At 43.1% G+C, this 13,229-nt stretch overlaps 1 protein-coding gene across 1 annotated transcript in view; it reads left to right on the top strand.

Annotated features, from left to right (window-relative positions):
- Positions 1-11,986, top strand: part of ABCB7 (ATP binding cassette subfamily B member 7) — a 66,540-nt gene extending 54,554 nt beyond the window's left edge. The window contains exons 14-16 of the mRNA XM_039489783.1: positions 3,434-3,537; positions 5,909-6,016; positions 11,261-11,986. Of these exons, the coding sequence (XP_039345717.1) occupies positions 3,434-3,537; positions 5,909-6,016; positions 11,261-11,479 (431 nt within the window). The 3' untranslated portion in view covers positions 11,480-11,986. The remainder of the gene's footprint in view (positions 1-3,433; positions 3,538-5,908; positions 6,017-11,260) is intronic.
- The last annotated feature ends 1,243 nt before the right edge of the window (positions 11,987-13,229 follow it).

The raw sequence follows: 13,229 nt of genomic DNA, 5'->3' as shown, positions 1-13,229 counted from the left end.
CCTCTTCCCCAAATGCTTATCTGCTTTAGTTCATTAGAGCTTAAAACAATAAGTTCAGCCTCACATTTCCTGAGGGAAAATACTCAATCCTTTCCCAGAAGGTTTTTTCCCCCAAAGCATTCTAGTAGAGGGAGCAAGGGAAAACTAGGCGGAAGACAGTGAGTACACTCTGTATTTTAAGTGGACTGTATTGAAATCCATATATTTCATTTTAACAATGGAAGAAGTTGAGTTTGAGGGGCCACTGTTCATAAACAGAGGATGTTTCAGTAAAAGAAAGGTAGGCTACCCTACTGGTGATATTAAAAATAAGCTTTGGTGGAGGAGAGAGAGAAATAATGGACTTCCAGATGGAAAATGTGTGGCAGCATTTTTCATTAGAAATCTGGGGAAATGTAATTATGAGCCCTCATTCTCATAGATGTTCATCCTATGGAGTGGAGCACGCGGTTAGAATTCTGTATGCAAATGGCTTACTTGCTGTAGTAAAAGATCCTTTTGTTCAAGTAATCCAGTGGTGATCATTCTAAAGTTGTGGGATGTAAATTGTAGCAAGCCAACAACGCACTTAGAGAGTTTAAAACTTTTTTAAAATGGGTAACTAAGTAGCCTGTGCGTAATGTGGGCCACATTCAGTCAAGTCAGTGAATTGACATCTCTCTAGTGTCAGTAAATTAGCTTTAACAAGAAGAAATATCTATCTATTGTATGTATGTGTCTATAGATTTTAATGTGATGAAGGAAACATTACAAATATTGCATGATGGTTCTCCTCACTTGTATAATGCTGAAATAAAAGGTGCAGTGGGGAAGAGTGTTTGTTAAAATGGAAACTTCTATATTCATTAAATGCAATGAGTAAAATGCTTAATGGACAGTAAACATTGTAAAATTAACTGTTTACGTAGAGAGTGAACAACAAATATCAAAACAGTTTTATCCTATCCAGGCAATATAAATTTAAATTTTAAATATTGATATAAACATGGCTTTTATTTGTCTACTGTATTAAGCATTGCAATACAAAAGCATTTAAAATATTCAGTGAACGCTTTGTTGGATTGTGCATAAAGAAAAACATGAAGCAACTGAATATGCTGCAAACCGGCTGCATAAGAGAAGGCCACAGATTATGGGATCACTGCATGCCTTTCAATCATGGGCTCTAGCAAACAGTAATATTCTTCATACTGGATATTTCTTAAAAGAGAAGTAACAATAACATCTTGGGAAAATAGTGCAACTTCTGTTTATTGCTCAGTTGAACCACATTCTTATATACACAGAGTACACAGTAAGTAAGGGTTATATCAACACGAGATGGTGGGTCTGATGGGATCCCTGGGATGCAACCTGTGACTGTGGGACCGCTGTTCCCCCTTAACTCTCTCCAGCCTGGGCTGTCTCTCACAATGCCTTGCTAGTGCAAGCAGCAAGCCCCTCCAGGAGCTGTGATCACTCAGCACACCAGCATGTGGAGCCCCACACACCCAGCTAGATTTCATGAATGCTCCCAGAGCCACTTATAAATCACACAGAGAGGCACCAGAGCCAAATCCTCCCAGCACTGTACCCCAGGAATATACCGTCAAGACGAGCAGGGCAAATTTATTAATTGGTTCATCACTTCATCAATGGAAAGTGAGCAGATTTGCCACACGCTTCATACAAACTCACTGGTGAAGATATACAATAAAACGTATTGATTACAAAAAATAGATTTTAAGTGATTATAAGTGATAGGCAGCAAGTCAGTGTTAGTTACCATAAGAAATAAAATATAAGCACACAGTCTAAACTCTCAGCCTTATTAGACTGGGTAACAACTAGACTAAGCAGTTTTTCTCACCCCACTGGATATTGCAGTCCTTAATATACAGATTTCACCTTTGAAATCTGGGCGAGTCCCCTCAGTTGGAGTCTTCAGAGTATCCTTGTTGCTTGCAGCGTAGGTGGGTGAAGGAGAAAAGGCCCAGCATGAGCCTTCTGTGTTTGGTTTTATACCCTCAGTCCATGTGCGTGGAAAACACAAGTCCAGGCATGTCTGGGTGACATTGCTGAGTCTCCAGGCAAGGTTGAGCAATTCCCCTGATGTGGGTCCCATGCCGGTGAGTCATTGCATTGTAGCTCCCTTGCTGGACAGTGGTTGTTGATGGGTTGATTGACACCCCACCTGGCTGTTGGTTACTTTCCTCGCTGTTGCCGCTGGGGAGCTAATATCTGGCTGATTCCCCAACTTACAGCATGTTTTAGTGACCACCATACAACACAATTCTCATAACTTCACCTGCACCATTGATACACGTATATAGATAGAGAAATGACTTTCAGCAGATCATAACCTTTCCCCCAATACCTTACAAGGCAAGCTTTATATATAAGATCACGATTATATAAAAATGGAGAATATGGGGGTTCCAGGATGCTCCCCCAAGGTATAGAATGTCACAGTGGGAATTAGTGAACAACAGAACCACAAGGTAGGAAAAAAGGGTGCTCAGGGGAACATTTATTGGGGGGTGTTAGGTGTTGTGTATGCAGGAGCTTGAGGCTGCTGCAATCAGTTTAAGAATCATGTGTACATAATCATATTGGCTTTTTAGGGAGAAACTGAGTAAAGGCAAATAGTGGAAGGCTAGCTGAAAATGAGTCATGAGAGAGATTTGGTGGCAGCATGTAATGTTGCAAGGCTCATGTGATGATGGAGGCTATTTTAGGCATGGAACATCGTATATGAGCACATAGTCCTGAGTCAGAAGCAGCATGAAACCAATTCTGTACCTTACAAACTGAAATCAAAAGATTGAGTTCTATTCCTGGCTCTGCTACTGACCTGTCTGATCTTGCACTAGTCACTTTGCCTCTCTGTATCTGTTTCCCCATCTGCAAAATGGGAATAATGATTCTTAGCTTCCTTTTTAATGCTCTTTTAAGATCTGTACATGAAATAAAAAGAGCTATGTAAGAGCTAAGTATTATTTCAAAGTACCACTGGGCACTGTTTTTACACTTGAGCACTTTGTTGCCCCCACTAAATTGTGTTTGGAAGGTTACTTTCTGTCCAGCTTTAACACTGATTTCAAAACTGAAATCAGTTTTACGTTTGACTAATACTTCTGGTGTCACTATTCAGAAAATGGCTGCTGGTTGCAGCCAGAAGCGTAGTAATTCCAATTGTCATTTCAACCTCAAATGGACTTTAGTCCCATGTGAAAATTATCAAGTAAGATTCTGCTGAGCAAAATGGGTGGAGGTTTCTTGTAATGTAGCTGTAATCCCTCTCTTCTTATATGAAATGTTTGCATGGCAAAGACGAATGAAAAAGGACTTCTGGTTTATCCTATTTGTAGGACTCTCTCTTTATCACAGGTGTTAGAATACCATGTCATGGTGATCAAGGCAAAAATAACTTTTTTTCTTCTCTGTTGCTCAGGAGGGGAAAAGCAAAGAGTTGCTATTGCCAGAGCCATCTTAAAGAATCCTCCTATTATTCTCTACGATGAAGCCACATCATCTTTAGATTCAATTACAGAAGAGGTAAATTAGGATAAAGAATCTAAAGCCTTTTCAGCTGCATTCTATCCAATTTTGCTGGCCCTCCAACCTCCTCCCAGAAGAGTTTTTGTCATGTTTGCTTTTGGTCTAGCTACTCAAATGCCATTCTTTAGTATTGTCAATGAGAAGAGTAAAGAATCTTTCCCCAGAGGCCAAAAGTTGAGACACTAAGGGTATGTCTACACTGAGATGAAAAAACCCATGGCACTGCTCTCAGAGCCCAGGTCAGCTGACTCTGACTCCACCCCAAGCCCAAACTCTGCACTGCAATTTTATAGCCTCATGAGCCTGAGCCCTGCAGAACCCGAGTCAGCTGACCCAGCCAGCGGTAGCCATGCCACAGGTCTCTTATTGCAGCGTAGATGTTCCTTGAGATTCCCAACCTACACTGAACTAGAGCAATGTCAGGTTCACATCTGAACTACTGTCCTGTTTTACAGCATGACATCTCATTGCAGCAGTAAGCCCACATCATTTGAAAATGTTGCAGTTGCTAATGTACTCATGGTGTATGAAGCCTACAGTCCACTTTAAATAGGCGAATTTGGGTGTTATTTAATATTCATTACAATAGAAGTAATTTAAATGATTGTGACATAATGCGAAATAGAAAACCTTTCGTTCATTGTGGAGCAGCATACTGAGATGCAAGTCAGGTATGCATAACCTACACTGCTGGTATTAATTTATATTCATTTCATAGGAAGGGCTGTGAAATATGAGAATGTTGTGACACAGATGTCATGACACTACCACAGCAACTGCATCAGACTTCATAACCACATCTTTGTACTAAATACAAAAATCTCAGCAGTAACAGTAATTTCATGAACTAATCACATTTTCTAAAACTAGAGCTAAAAGAATGCTGTTTACAAATTGTTTCCACTTGTGTAGATTATTTGGCATACTTTGACTGCCGATCACTAGATTGCTCTTATTTTACAGACATAGGGAAGTCATTTAATGTACACTTGGTACATGCTTATGGTGTATAATATAAATAATCCCCCTGTCTGAAGTAAACCACTTCCCTGGACTTGTGTTTTTATCATTTGTGACAACGATTTCTGAAGAGTACTACTTTTTTTCCGCTCATTTTGCTATATTTATTGCAAGGTTGCCAAACAAAGCTGAATGTTTGCACAACACAGCTGCACTTTAAAGGCAGCAAATAAAAATGAGTTCTTTCCAGAAATGTATATCTTGTAATCGCAATGTTTTCTGACAGAGGCTAGCTTTATCTAAAGAAAACAAAATGCATATCCCAGCTTGTGTAGCAATTACTGTAAGAGAGCTTGTGTATGTCTACACTGTGGTAAAACACCCGGGGCACCTAGTCTCAAACCCATAGTCAGCTGACCTGGGCTATCTGTGGCCGTGCAGGTCTTTTATTGCATTGTAGACATAGCCTTAAATCATACTTCTGCATCTAAGGTATGCAGCTCATGAAGGTGGAAAAGGAAACACTGCTTCTGACTTGATGGGGATGGCTGTAGATAGGAAATATTTCCTTGGGCTGTTGTGGTTTTGGGGATGTTTGTGTTCCTTGTTGACACAGACCAGGGTTTACATTTAAAATTTAGGTCATCATAGCTACTTCAGCCACAGTGTGAAAAATCCACACCCCCGATCGATGTAGCTATGTTGACCTAACCCCCATAGACAGCTATGTCAATTAAGAATATTTCTGCCAATCTAATACTTCTGTCAGCCTAGCTACCGTTATTTGGGGAGATGGTGTTCCTACACCATGGAAAATCCCGTTTCATCAGCATAGGCTACAAATATGTGGTAGCAAGTATCACTGGGTAGCCTGGGAATAAGCTTTCATGAGTAAAAAAACTCACTTTTTCAGATGTAAGCAGGTTATGCGAACATGGCTCCCGTTGCATAGTTATACTGGTATAATCTCCATAGTGTAGACATACCCACAGTCTTGGCTGTTCTTTAATTTTTGTTGATTTGGTGAGTAAAACACTATACCTGCACATGCCACAGCTATCCGCACTGTTTCTTGTACAGTCAAACTACAAAAGTTTTTTTTCTGAAGGTGAGCAAACAGTTCCCTTCCTCTGCCCCCTTGAGATGTTTAAATTTCATAGAGAAGTGTAACCTCCCTTGGCTTTCCTTCACACTGCAAAGCTCCACTTCGAGGACTTTCACAGAGCTACTGATGTCTTATTCTAGGCGTGTGTTGCTTCTTCCATAAATAGTTTCAGCTATTTTATAATTTGAGGCTTTGAAGACGTTCTTCAGCATTCATTAAAACTTCGTTTGACATGTTACACAATCTGATTTTATTTCCTCTTAAATGTAGATATATATATAGATGTACATTTTTAATTTGCAGAACATTCTCAGTGCCATGAGGGACCTGGTGAAGCACAGAACAACTGTTTTCATTGCACACAGATTGTCAACAGTAGTTGATGCAGATGAAATCCTTGTCCTGGATCAGGTGAGAGACTATCACCCTGTGTAATTCAACTTTGACGTGTGTGTATGTGTAATCTACAAATTATTTCTGAGTATACAGAACTGAATTGCCTTTGTTGGAAATTAACCATGTCTGAAAAATCTACCCCAAGTTCCTCTTACATAGTCATTTTTCTTGCAACAAATACAACTTATCAGTGGCAGAAATTTAGTGTATCTGTACATATGCATGCCTATGTTTTTATATGTTATAGTGCACTTGTATAATACTTTTAACTACATGTAAGTTACTAGTGTTTTAAGTGGATTACTGTAAATCTGATTCACTGGGCAATCTGGTGTTGGTTTAAGGTGGTGTACAATTTACCTCTATTATGGATTCCTGTCATGTTGGATTCCTAATGTGTTCTCCCAATTTATATTTCATTTTCATCACCCAATAAGAGTGGCCATTTTTCAGATACATCCCTGGTTTCTGACTTTCAATAGAAAAGAGAGCAGTGTGCTCTGTGTTTCTGCAGATAAAATTGTTGCAGGATTGTTCAATCTAATTATGGTAGAAATCTGAGCACCACTCTATTGTGGCTGGTAGCTCTAGAAAATTGTAATTATTCCCTCTGTCTTTCTCTCCATCCCCAAAAAGAGACCCTTTCAATATTTGATTAATATCGCTGTTCAGCCGCCACCTCATACTCTGTCTACTCTGTTCACCTTCCTCTCTGTTACAATCTGAGTAACAAAGTTAAAATAAGAGTGCCCCTAAAAATCACTTAATAGCTTTTTAAAATTGATATCTCAGTAGATATTCGTCATTTAGGTTTAGTCTGCTGATTATGGATCTTCTTAAATTTACTAGTGTGTGCTGTTCATCTATTTTATTTGCTATTCATATGCTTGAATTCATTGAAATCTTCAGTGACTAAAATATTAAAATGTATGTATCTAGAAGAAAATAGATATTTCTTTGGTATGTTAAATGATTGTGCTGGAATTTCTTAAACAAGAAACTTTTCAAGTGAGTTAATGGTATTTCTCAATATCATTGAGATTCAGATGGCAAAGACAAAATTAGATAATGGAGTAAACTCACTTCCCACCTGTCTGCTGTTTGCTGCTTTTGCTAAACATTTAAATAGCTAAGCATTTAAATAGCATACATTCACGTGGCTCTACTTTTCTATAAAAAGTCATACCTAGCGCAACGTTTAGTGTGGTTTATAACCATATGTAATGAGCCAATCCATGAATTATATAATGTATCACAACACAGTAAGAGTGTGTTTTGTGTTATAGTATAATTGTTGGATTTAAAAAGAAACACAATTAAACTAGTTCATTAGTGTTAGCTGAACAGCTGGGATGCTTAGGTTCATCAGTTGTCTTGCTTTTCCAAGCTCCTGCTTCAGTAGAGACCGAGTGATATGCTCAGTCAGGCAACATGATGCATCACTCCCTGCTGGCAGGCTGGTTCATGAAACGTAGTTGACACTTGTGTGCAGGGTACAATAATGGCAGCCAATTAAATAAGGATCAGGAAAGGAGAAGGAGCTGGAAAATTGTATAACCGTTTTGCTGCATGATGTAAATATTACATCACAAGGTTGAGTATTTTCTCCTTATGTTAATCAATAAAAGCTACAAATGTGTTTTTGATTTTTATGCAGTCTAATAAGTGAGCTTAGTTCTTCGAGTGCTTGCTCATGTGTATTCCACAATAAGTGTGCGTGCTCGCTACGTGCACCGGTGCCGGAAGTTTTTCCCTTAGCAGTACCCATAGGGGAAGCGCTGCTGCGACCCCTGGAGTGGTGCCTCTATAGTGTGCTATAAGGGGAGCCGCACGCTCCCCCCACCCTCAGTTCCTTCTTGCTGCTAGTGATGGTGCATCGGAACTACCTGCTCCGGCTTTGCTGCAGCTCGTCCCAGAACTCGTTTCGTCGTTAGTAGTACCTGTGTGTGTTAGTCCAAGAAAAGTTTTAGTTTAGTCAGTCAATTAGTTAGTTAGTGTTTGGGCCGGAGCATGCCCCGGGCCCCAGGGTTTAAATCGGACCTGGGCTGGGGGGCCCACATAGGGAACTCACAGACCCAAGGAATGTGGTCAGCCGTGGAGCTGTCCCTTCACATAACTGTCAGGGAACTCAGGGCGATATGCTTAGCCTGTGTGGCATTCAGCTCACAGCTACACGGCAAAGGCGTCAGAGTTCTCACGGACAACACCGCTGCGATGTTTTACATCAACCGCCAGGGCGGGACGAGGTCCTCGGCCCTCTGCCGGGAAGCCCTCAGACTCTGGGAGTTCTGTATAGCCCATAACATCTCCCTGAAGGCCTTCCACCTGCCAAGTGTCAACAACACACAGTCCGATCACTTGAGCAGTGTTCTCTCCTCCCAACACGAGTGGTCACTCCACTCAGAGGTCACTCACCAGCCCTTCCGAGCATGGGGCACTCCCCAAGTGGACCTATTTGCGACCCAACAGAACCGCCATTGCCACAGGTTCTGTTCCGTGGGGGTGCGGGTGGGGAGGAAAGCGTTATCAGATGCCTTCCTCCTGTCATGGTCGGGTCAACTCCTTTACGCCTTTCCCCCGTTTCCTCTCATCGGCAAGGTCCTGGAGAAAGTAAAAACGGACAAGGTGCGCGTCGTCCTGATCGCCCCAGCCTGGTCCCAGCAACATTGGTACGGGACCTCCTGGGCTTGCTGGTGGCCCCTCCGCCATCATTGCCACTCCGCCCAGACCTACTCTCCCAGGACTAGGGCTGCCTCCTCCACCTCAGCCTGGCTGCCCTCCATTTGACAGCGTGGCTGCTCAACGGCTAAATGCGGAGGAGGCAAGGTGTTCTGAAGGGATCAGGCGTGTCCTCTTCGAAAGTAGGAAGCCAATCCACGCTCCGAGCCTACCTAGTGGAGTGGTCCCGGTTCTCCAGGTGGGTGGGCAAGCGGGATACTTCCCCAATGACTGCCCTGAGCCAACTTATCCTTGAGTACCTCCTTCACCTTAGAACTCAGGACCTGGCGCCTTCCTCCATCAGAGTGCACCTGGCAGCTATTTCAGCATTCCATCCGCCGGTCCAGGGCTGCTCGGTTTTCTCCCACACCATGACCGGGCGTTTCCTCAATGGGCTAGACCGATCCTTTCCTTATGCTAGAACCCCGGTTCCTCAGTGGGATCTAAACTTGGTGTTATCCTGTCTCACGGGGCCCCCGTTCGAACCCCTGGCCACATGCTCATGGTCTCACCTTTCATGGAAGGTAGCGTTCCTCGTGGCTCTCACATCAGCCCGGCGGGTCTCGGAGCTCAGGGCCCTGACCTGCAACCACCCTTACACAGTCTTTCACAAGGACAAGGTGCAGCTCCGCCCACAGCCTGCATTCCTCCCTAAGGTGGTCTATGCTTTTCACATGGGCCAGGACATCTTCCTACCTGTCCTTTGCCCCAAACCTCATGCCTCTAGTGAGGAACACCGCCTCCATAAGCTCGATGTACGCAGGGCGCTCGCACTTTATCTGGATCGGACTAAGCCGTTCCGCAGGTCCTCGCAACTCTTTGTCGTTTCAGCCGAGCGCATGAGGGGTCAACCTATCTCCACCCAGAGGCTTTCCCGGTGGATTACATTGTGCATCTACACATGCTACGACCTAGCAGGGGTTCCTTCACCACCTATTGTGAGGGCACACTTGACAAGGGCTCAGGCCTCATCGGCTGCCTTTGTGGCCCATGTCCCTATCCAGGACATCTGTAGAGCCGCTACCTGGTCCTCAGTACACACGTTCACGTTGCACTATGCGATTGTGTCCCATGCCAGGGATGACGCTGGCTTTGGTAGAGCTGTGCTTCAGCCAGGGAATCTGTGAACGCCTACCCACCTCCATCAGACGTAGCTTGCAATCACCTACTGTGGAATACACGTGAGCAAGCACTCGAAGAAGAAAGGACAGTTACCTGTTCCGTAACTGGTGTTCTTTGAGATGTGTTGCTCATGTCTATTCCACATCCTGCTCTCCTTCCCCTCTTTTGGAATTGGTCCAGCAAGAAGGAACTGAGGGTGGGGGGAGCACACGGCTCCCCTTACAGCGCTATAGAGGCGCCACTCCAGGGGTCGCAGCAGCGCTCCCCCTACGGGTACTGCTAAGGGAAAAACTTCCGACACTGGTGTATGTGGCGAGCACGCACACCTACTATGAAATAGACATGAGCAACACATCTCGAAGAACGCCAGTTATGGAACAGGTAACTGTCCTTTTTTGGACCCACAGAGAGCGCATACACAGTTGCCAATATAATTTTAGTGACTCAACTTTCTAACATAGGAACAACTGAGGCCTTAGCAAAACACAGAGGTTGTACCAATTTAACTTAAATCTGGTTTTAAATCAATTTGGTTTAATTGTGGAAATCCCTGTGTGGACATTCTTATTTTTGGTTTAATAATGGCTTAATTCAGTTTAGCATAAATCTATTCCTAGTCAATTTAAAATAAGTCAAGATAAGGCAGATTTATTTTTATTTTGGAGCGTGCATATGGCATATGCACTAGTTTAATAATTATAATAAATCCTAACTCATATATAGTGCTAAACCTATTTTTAGTTGTATCTCTAGTTTAAACTGGTACAGTTTTTCATGTAGTCAAGCCGTGAACTTTGCCCAACTGAGACCTGAGGTCTACACGTAATTTTTATAAACCGGAGAAGATTGCAGCTCTTCATCTTTAACATGTAGTGTGGCCATACATACAGTGCTCCCTCTATCTAACCCTGTCTCTGTGGGTTTCACCTCCTTATTAAAGAGGAGGATTTTGGTGAGTTACACGCTGAAAGTGTCTGGCCGATGCTTTTGTCACCTTCATACTCTAGAGCAGGTTCTCAGACTGTGGGTCGGGACCCCAAAATGGGTTGCAACCCTGTTTTAATGGGGTCGCCAGGGCTGGTGTTAACTTGCTTGGGCTTGAGCCCCATCACCTGGTGCCAAAACCCAAGGGCTTCAGTCCTGGGCGGTGGGGCTTAGGCTTTGGCTTCAGTCCTGGGCAGTGGGGCTTAGGCTTTGGCTTCAGCTCTGGCCCCCCTGCCCTGGGCAGCAGGGCTCCGGCGTAGGCTTTGCCACCCCACCCCGCACCCCCGGAGCGGACTCAGGCTCTTCTCTCCCCACCCCCCTTGGTGTCATAGTAATTTTTGTTGTCTGAATGGGGTCGCAGTGCAATGAAGTTTGAGAAGCCCTGATTTAAAGATCTGATACCATTCAATCGCTAACTTGATATATATTTTACAGGGTAAAGTTGCTGAGCGTGGTAGCCATTTAGATCTTCTTGCCAGTCCCAGCAGTCTCTACTATGAGATGTGGCACACACAGAGCAGCAAAATACTAAATAGTAACATCAACCAGAAATGGGAAGAGAGAAATAACCACATGTCCAAAGAAGAGGAAAGGAAGAAACTACAAGAGGAAATTATCAACAGTGTGAAGGGCTGTGGAAACTGTTCCTGCTAAGTGTGTGATGCAGGATTAAATTTCTGCTGCCGGTTAAACGGTGATACAAGAGTGACTGAAGCACACCTGTGGTTTGAAAACAAAAACAATTCAGACACTTCCTGGTTGGTTTTGGTTTTTTACGGTATCTCAACACAGCATAACTTCTTTAACCAAAGGATTTATTTCTACATTGTCAGAATCTCTAATATTTAATGAGGTGCGTGAGAACTTTTGAAAAACTCTCCATTTATTGCTAATTAACAAGGCGTATTTTTATGGAAGTTTCAGACATTTATACATTTTACTGGGAATCACTTGTCAATTGACCTAGATCATTTCAGCTGGCAAAGATGGAATTATTTGAACTGTATCATTAAGCAGTAAACAGACTTGCTCTTCGTTTATTTTCCACCATTGATGGCTGGTAAAGGTGTTTTATATTTTTAATGTGATTCAGTTAACTTGAATTTGTATGCTAAAAAATAAGATGTACTTAGTTCTATTAAATGACTCTCTGGCTTGAAATAACGCGTTTCCTTTTTAAGAACAACAAAGCAAAAAACCTCTAGTAGCAAACTCAAATTTGGAACAACCCTGTTCAGTTATTCCTCCAGAAGTAACGTTGCATTTTCCTCTCTGGAAAACTTCATAGTTATCCCATTAAAGAGGAAGTAATATGTATTTTTAAGAACTATTTAAAATCCCTAATTAAAGAATGTTATTTGACATAACATAAATGTTGTAATCCAAAACATTATAAAATATAGTTTACCCTTTACTTACTTGCCAAGATGAGAGTTCAAGGTTCTGTGCCTTTGAAGTATGTTGTAAGACCACTGCCTCCTGCTTTATTTCAGTCATAGTCCTAGGGCGCAATTAGAGTTCAGTAAGGCTAGTTTGTGAAAGAATGGTGTATTTCTATCGTTTTGCATGATTGTATGAGAAATCAACCAAAATATCGTTAGTGCTATTGTCCTAATAACCATATAGGTTTCTGTACCCAAAGCCCAGACTTACCACATTTTGAGAAACCTTAAATCTCTCTAAAGCTTGCAAGATCTCCCACAGCTGGGCCCTAAGATTGTATCTATTTGGGCTTATCTGCATAGGGAAATTTATCGGCATAACTCCACCTTGATATTCTAATTCCATCCTCATATAACTCCCTGCATGGACACTGCTATTCCAGAATAGGAGTACTTTTTTTCCAGTTTAGCTTCTGTCACTGGCAGAATAAATGTGTCCACAAGGAGCATTATATCAGTTTATAGTATAATTATGCTGGTAAATTTCCCTGTATAGATAATTAATAACTAAGGCAGGGGCGGGCAAACTTTTTGGCTCAAGGGCCGCATCGAGTTTCCAAAATTGTATGGAGGGCTGGTTAGAGGAGGCTGTGCCTCCCCAAACAGCCAGGCATGGCCCAGCCCCCGCCCCCTATCCAACCTCCCTCCCCCCCGGGACTCCTGCCCCATCCAACCCCTCCTGTTCCCTGTCCCCCGGACTGCCACTGCCCCATTCAACCCCCCCTCTCCTTCCTGACTTCCCCCCCGCAGAACCCCTGCCCCATCCAATCACCCCTTCTCCCTGTCCCCTGACTTCCCTCTAAACCCCTGGACCTGACTGCCCCCCACTGCCCCATCCAACCCCTCTCTTCTTCCTGGCTGCCGCCCCAGGACCCCTGTCCCCATTCAACCCCCCTGTTCCCTGCCCTCTGACCACCCTGACCCCTATCCACCACCCCAAACTCCCTTGCACTCTATTCAAC

This window comes from Mauremys reevesii, linkage group 9 (genome assembly GCF_016161935.1).
Source record: "Mauremys reevesii isolate NIE-2019 linkage group 9, ASM1616193v1, whole genome shotgun sequence".
Classification (NCBI taxonomy): Eukaryota; Metazoa; Chordata; order Testudines; family Geoemydidae; genus Mauremys; species Mauremys reevesii.
The sequence above is the reverse complement of the archived record's forward strand: the minus strand, read 5'-3'. Positions and strand labels throughout refer to the sequence as shown.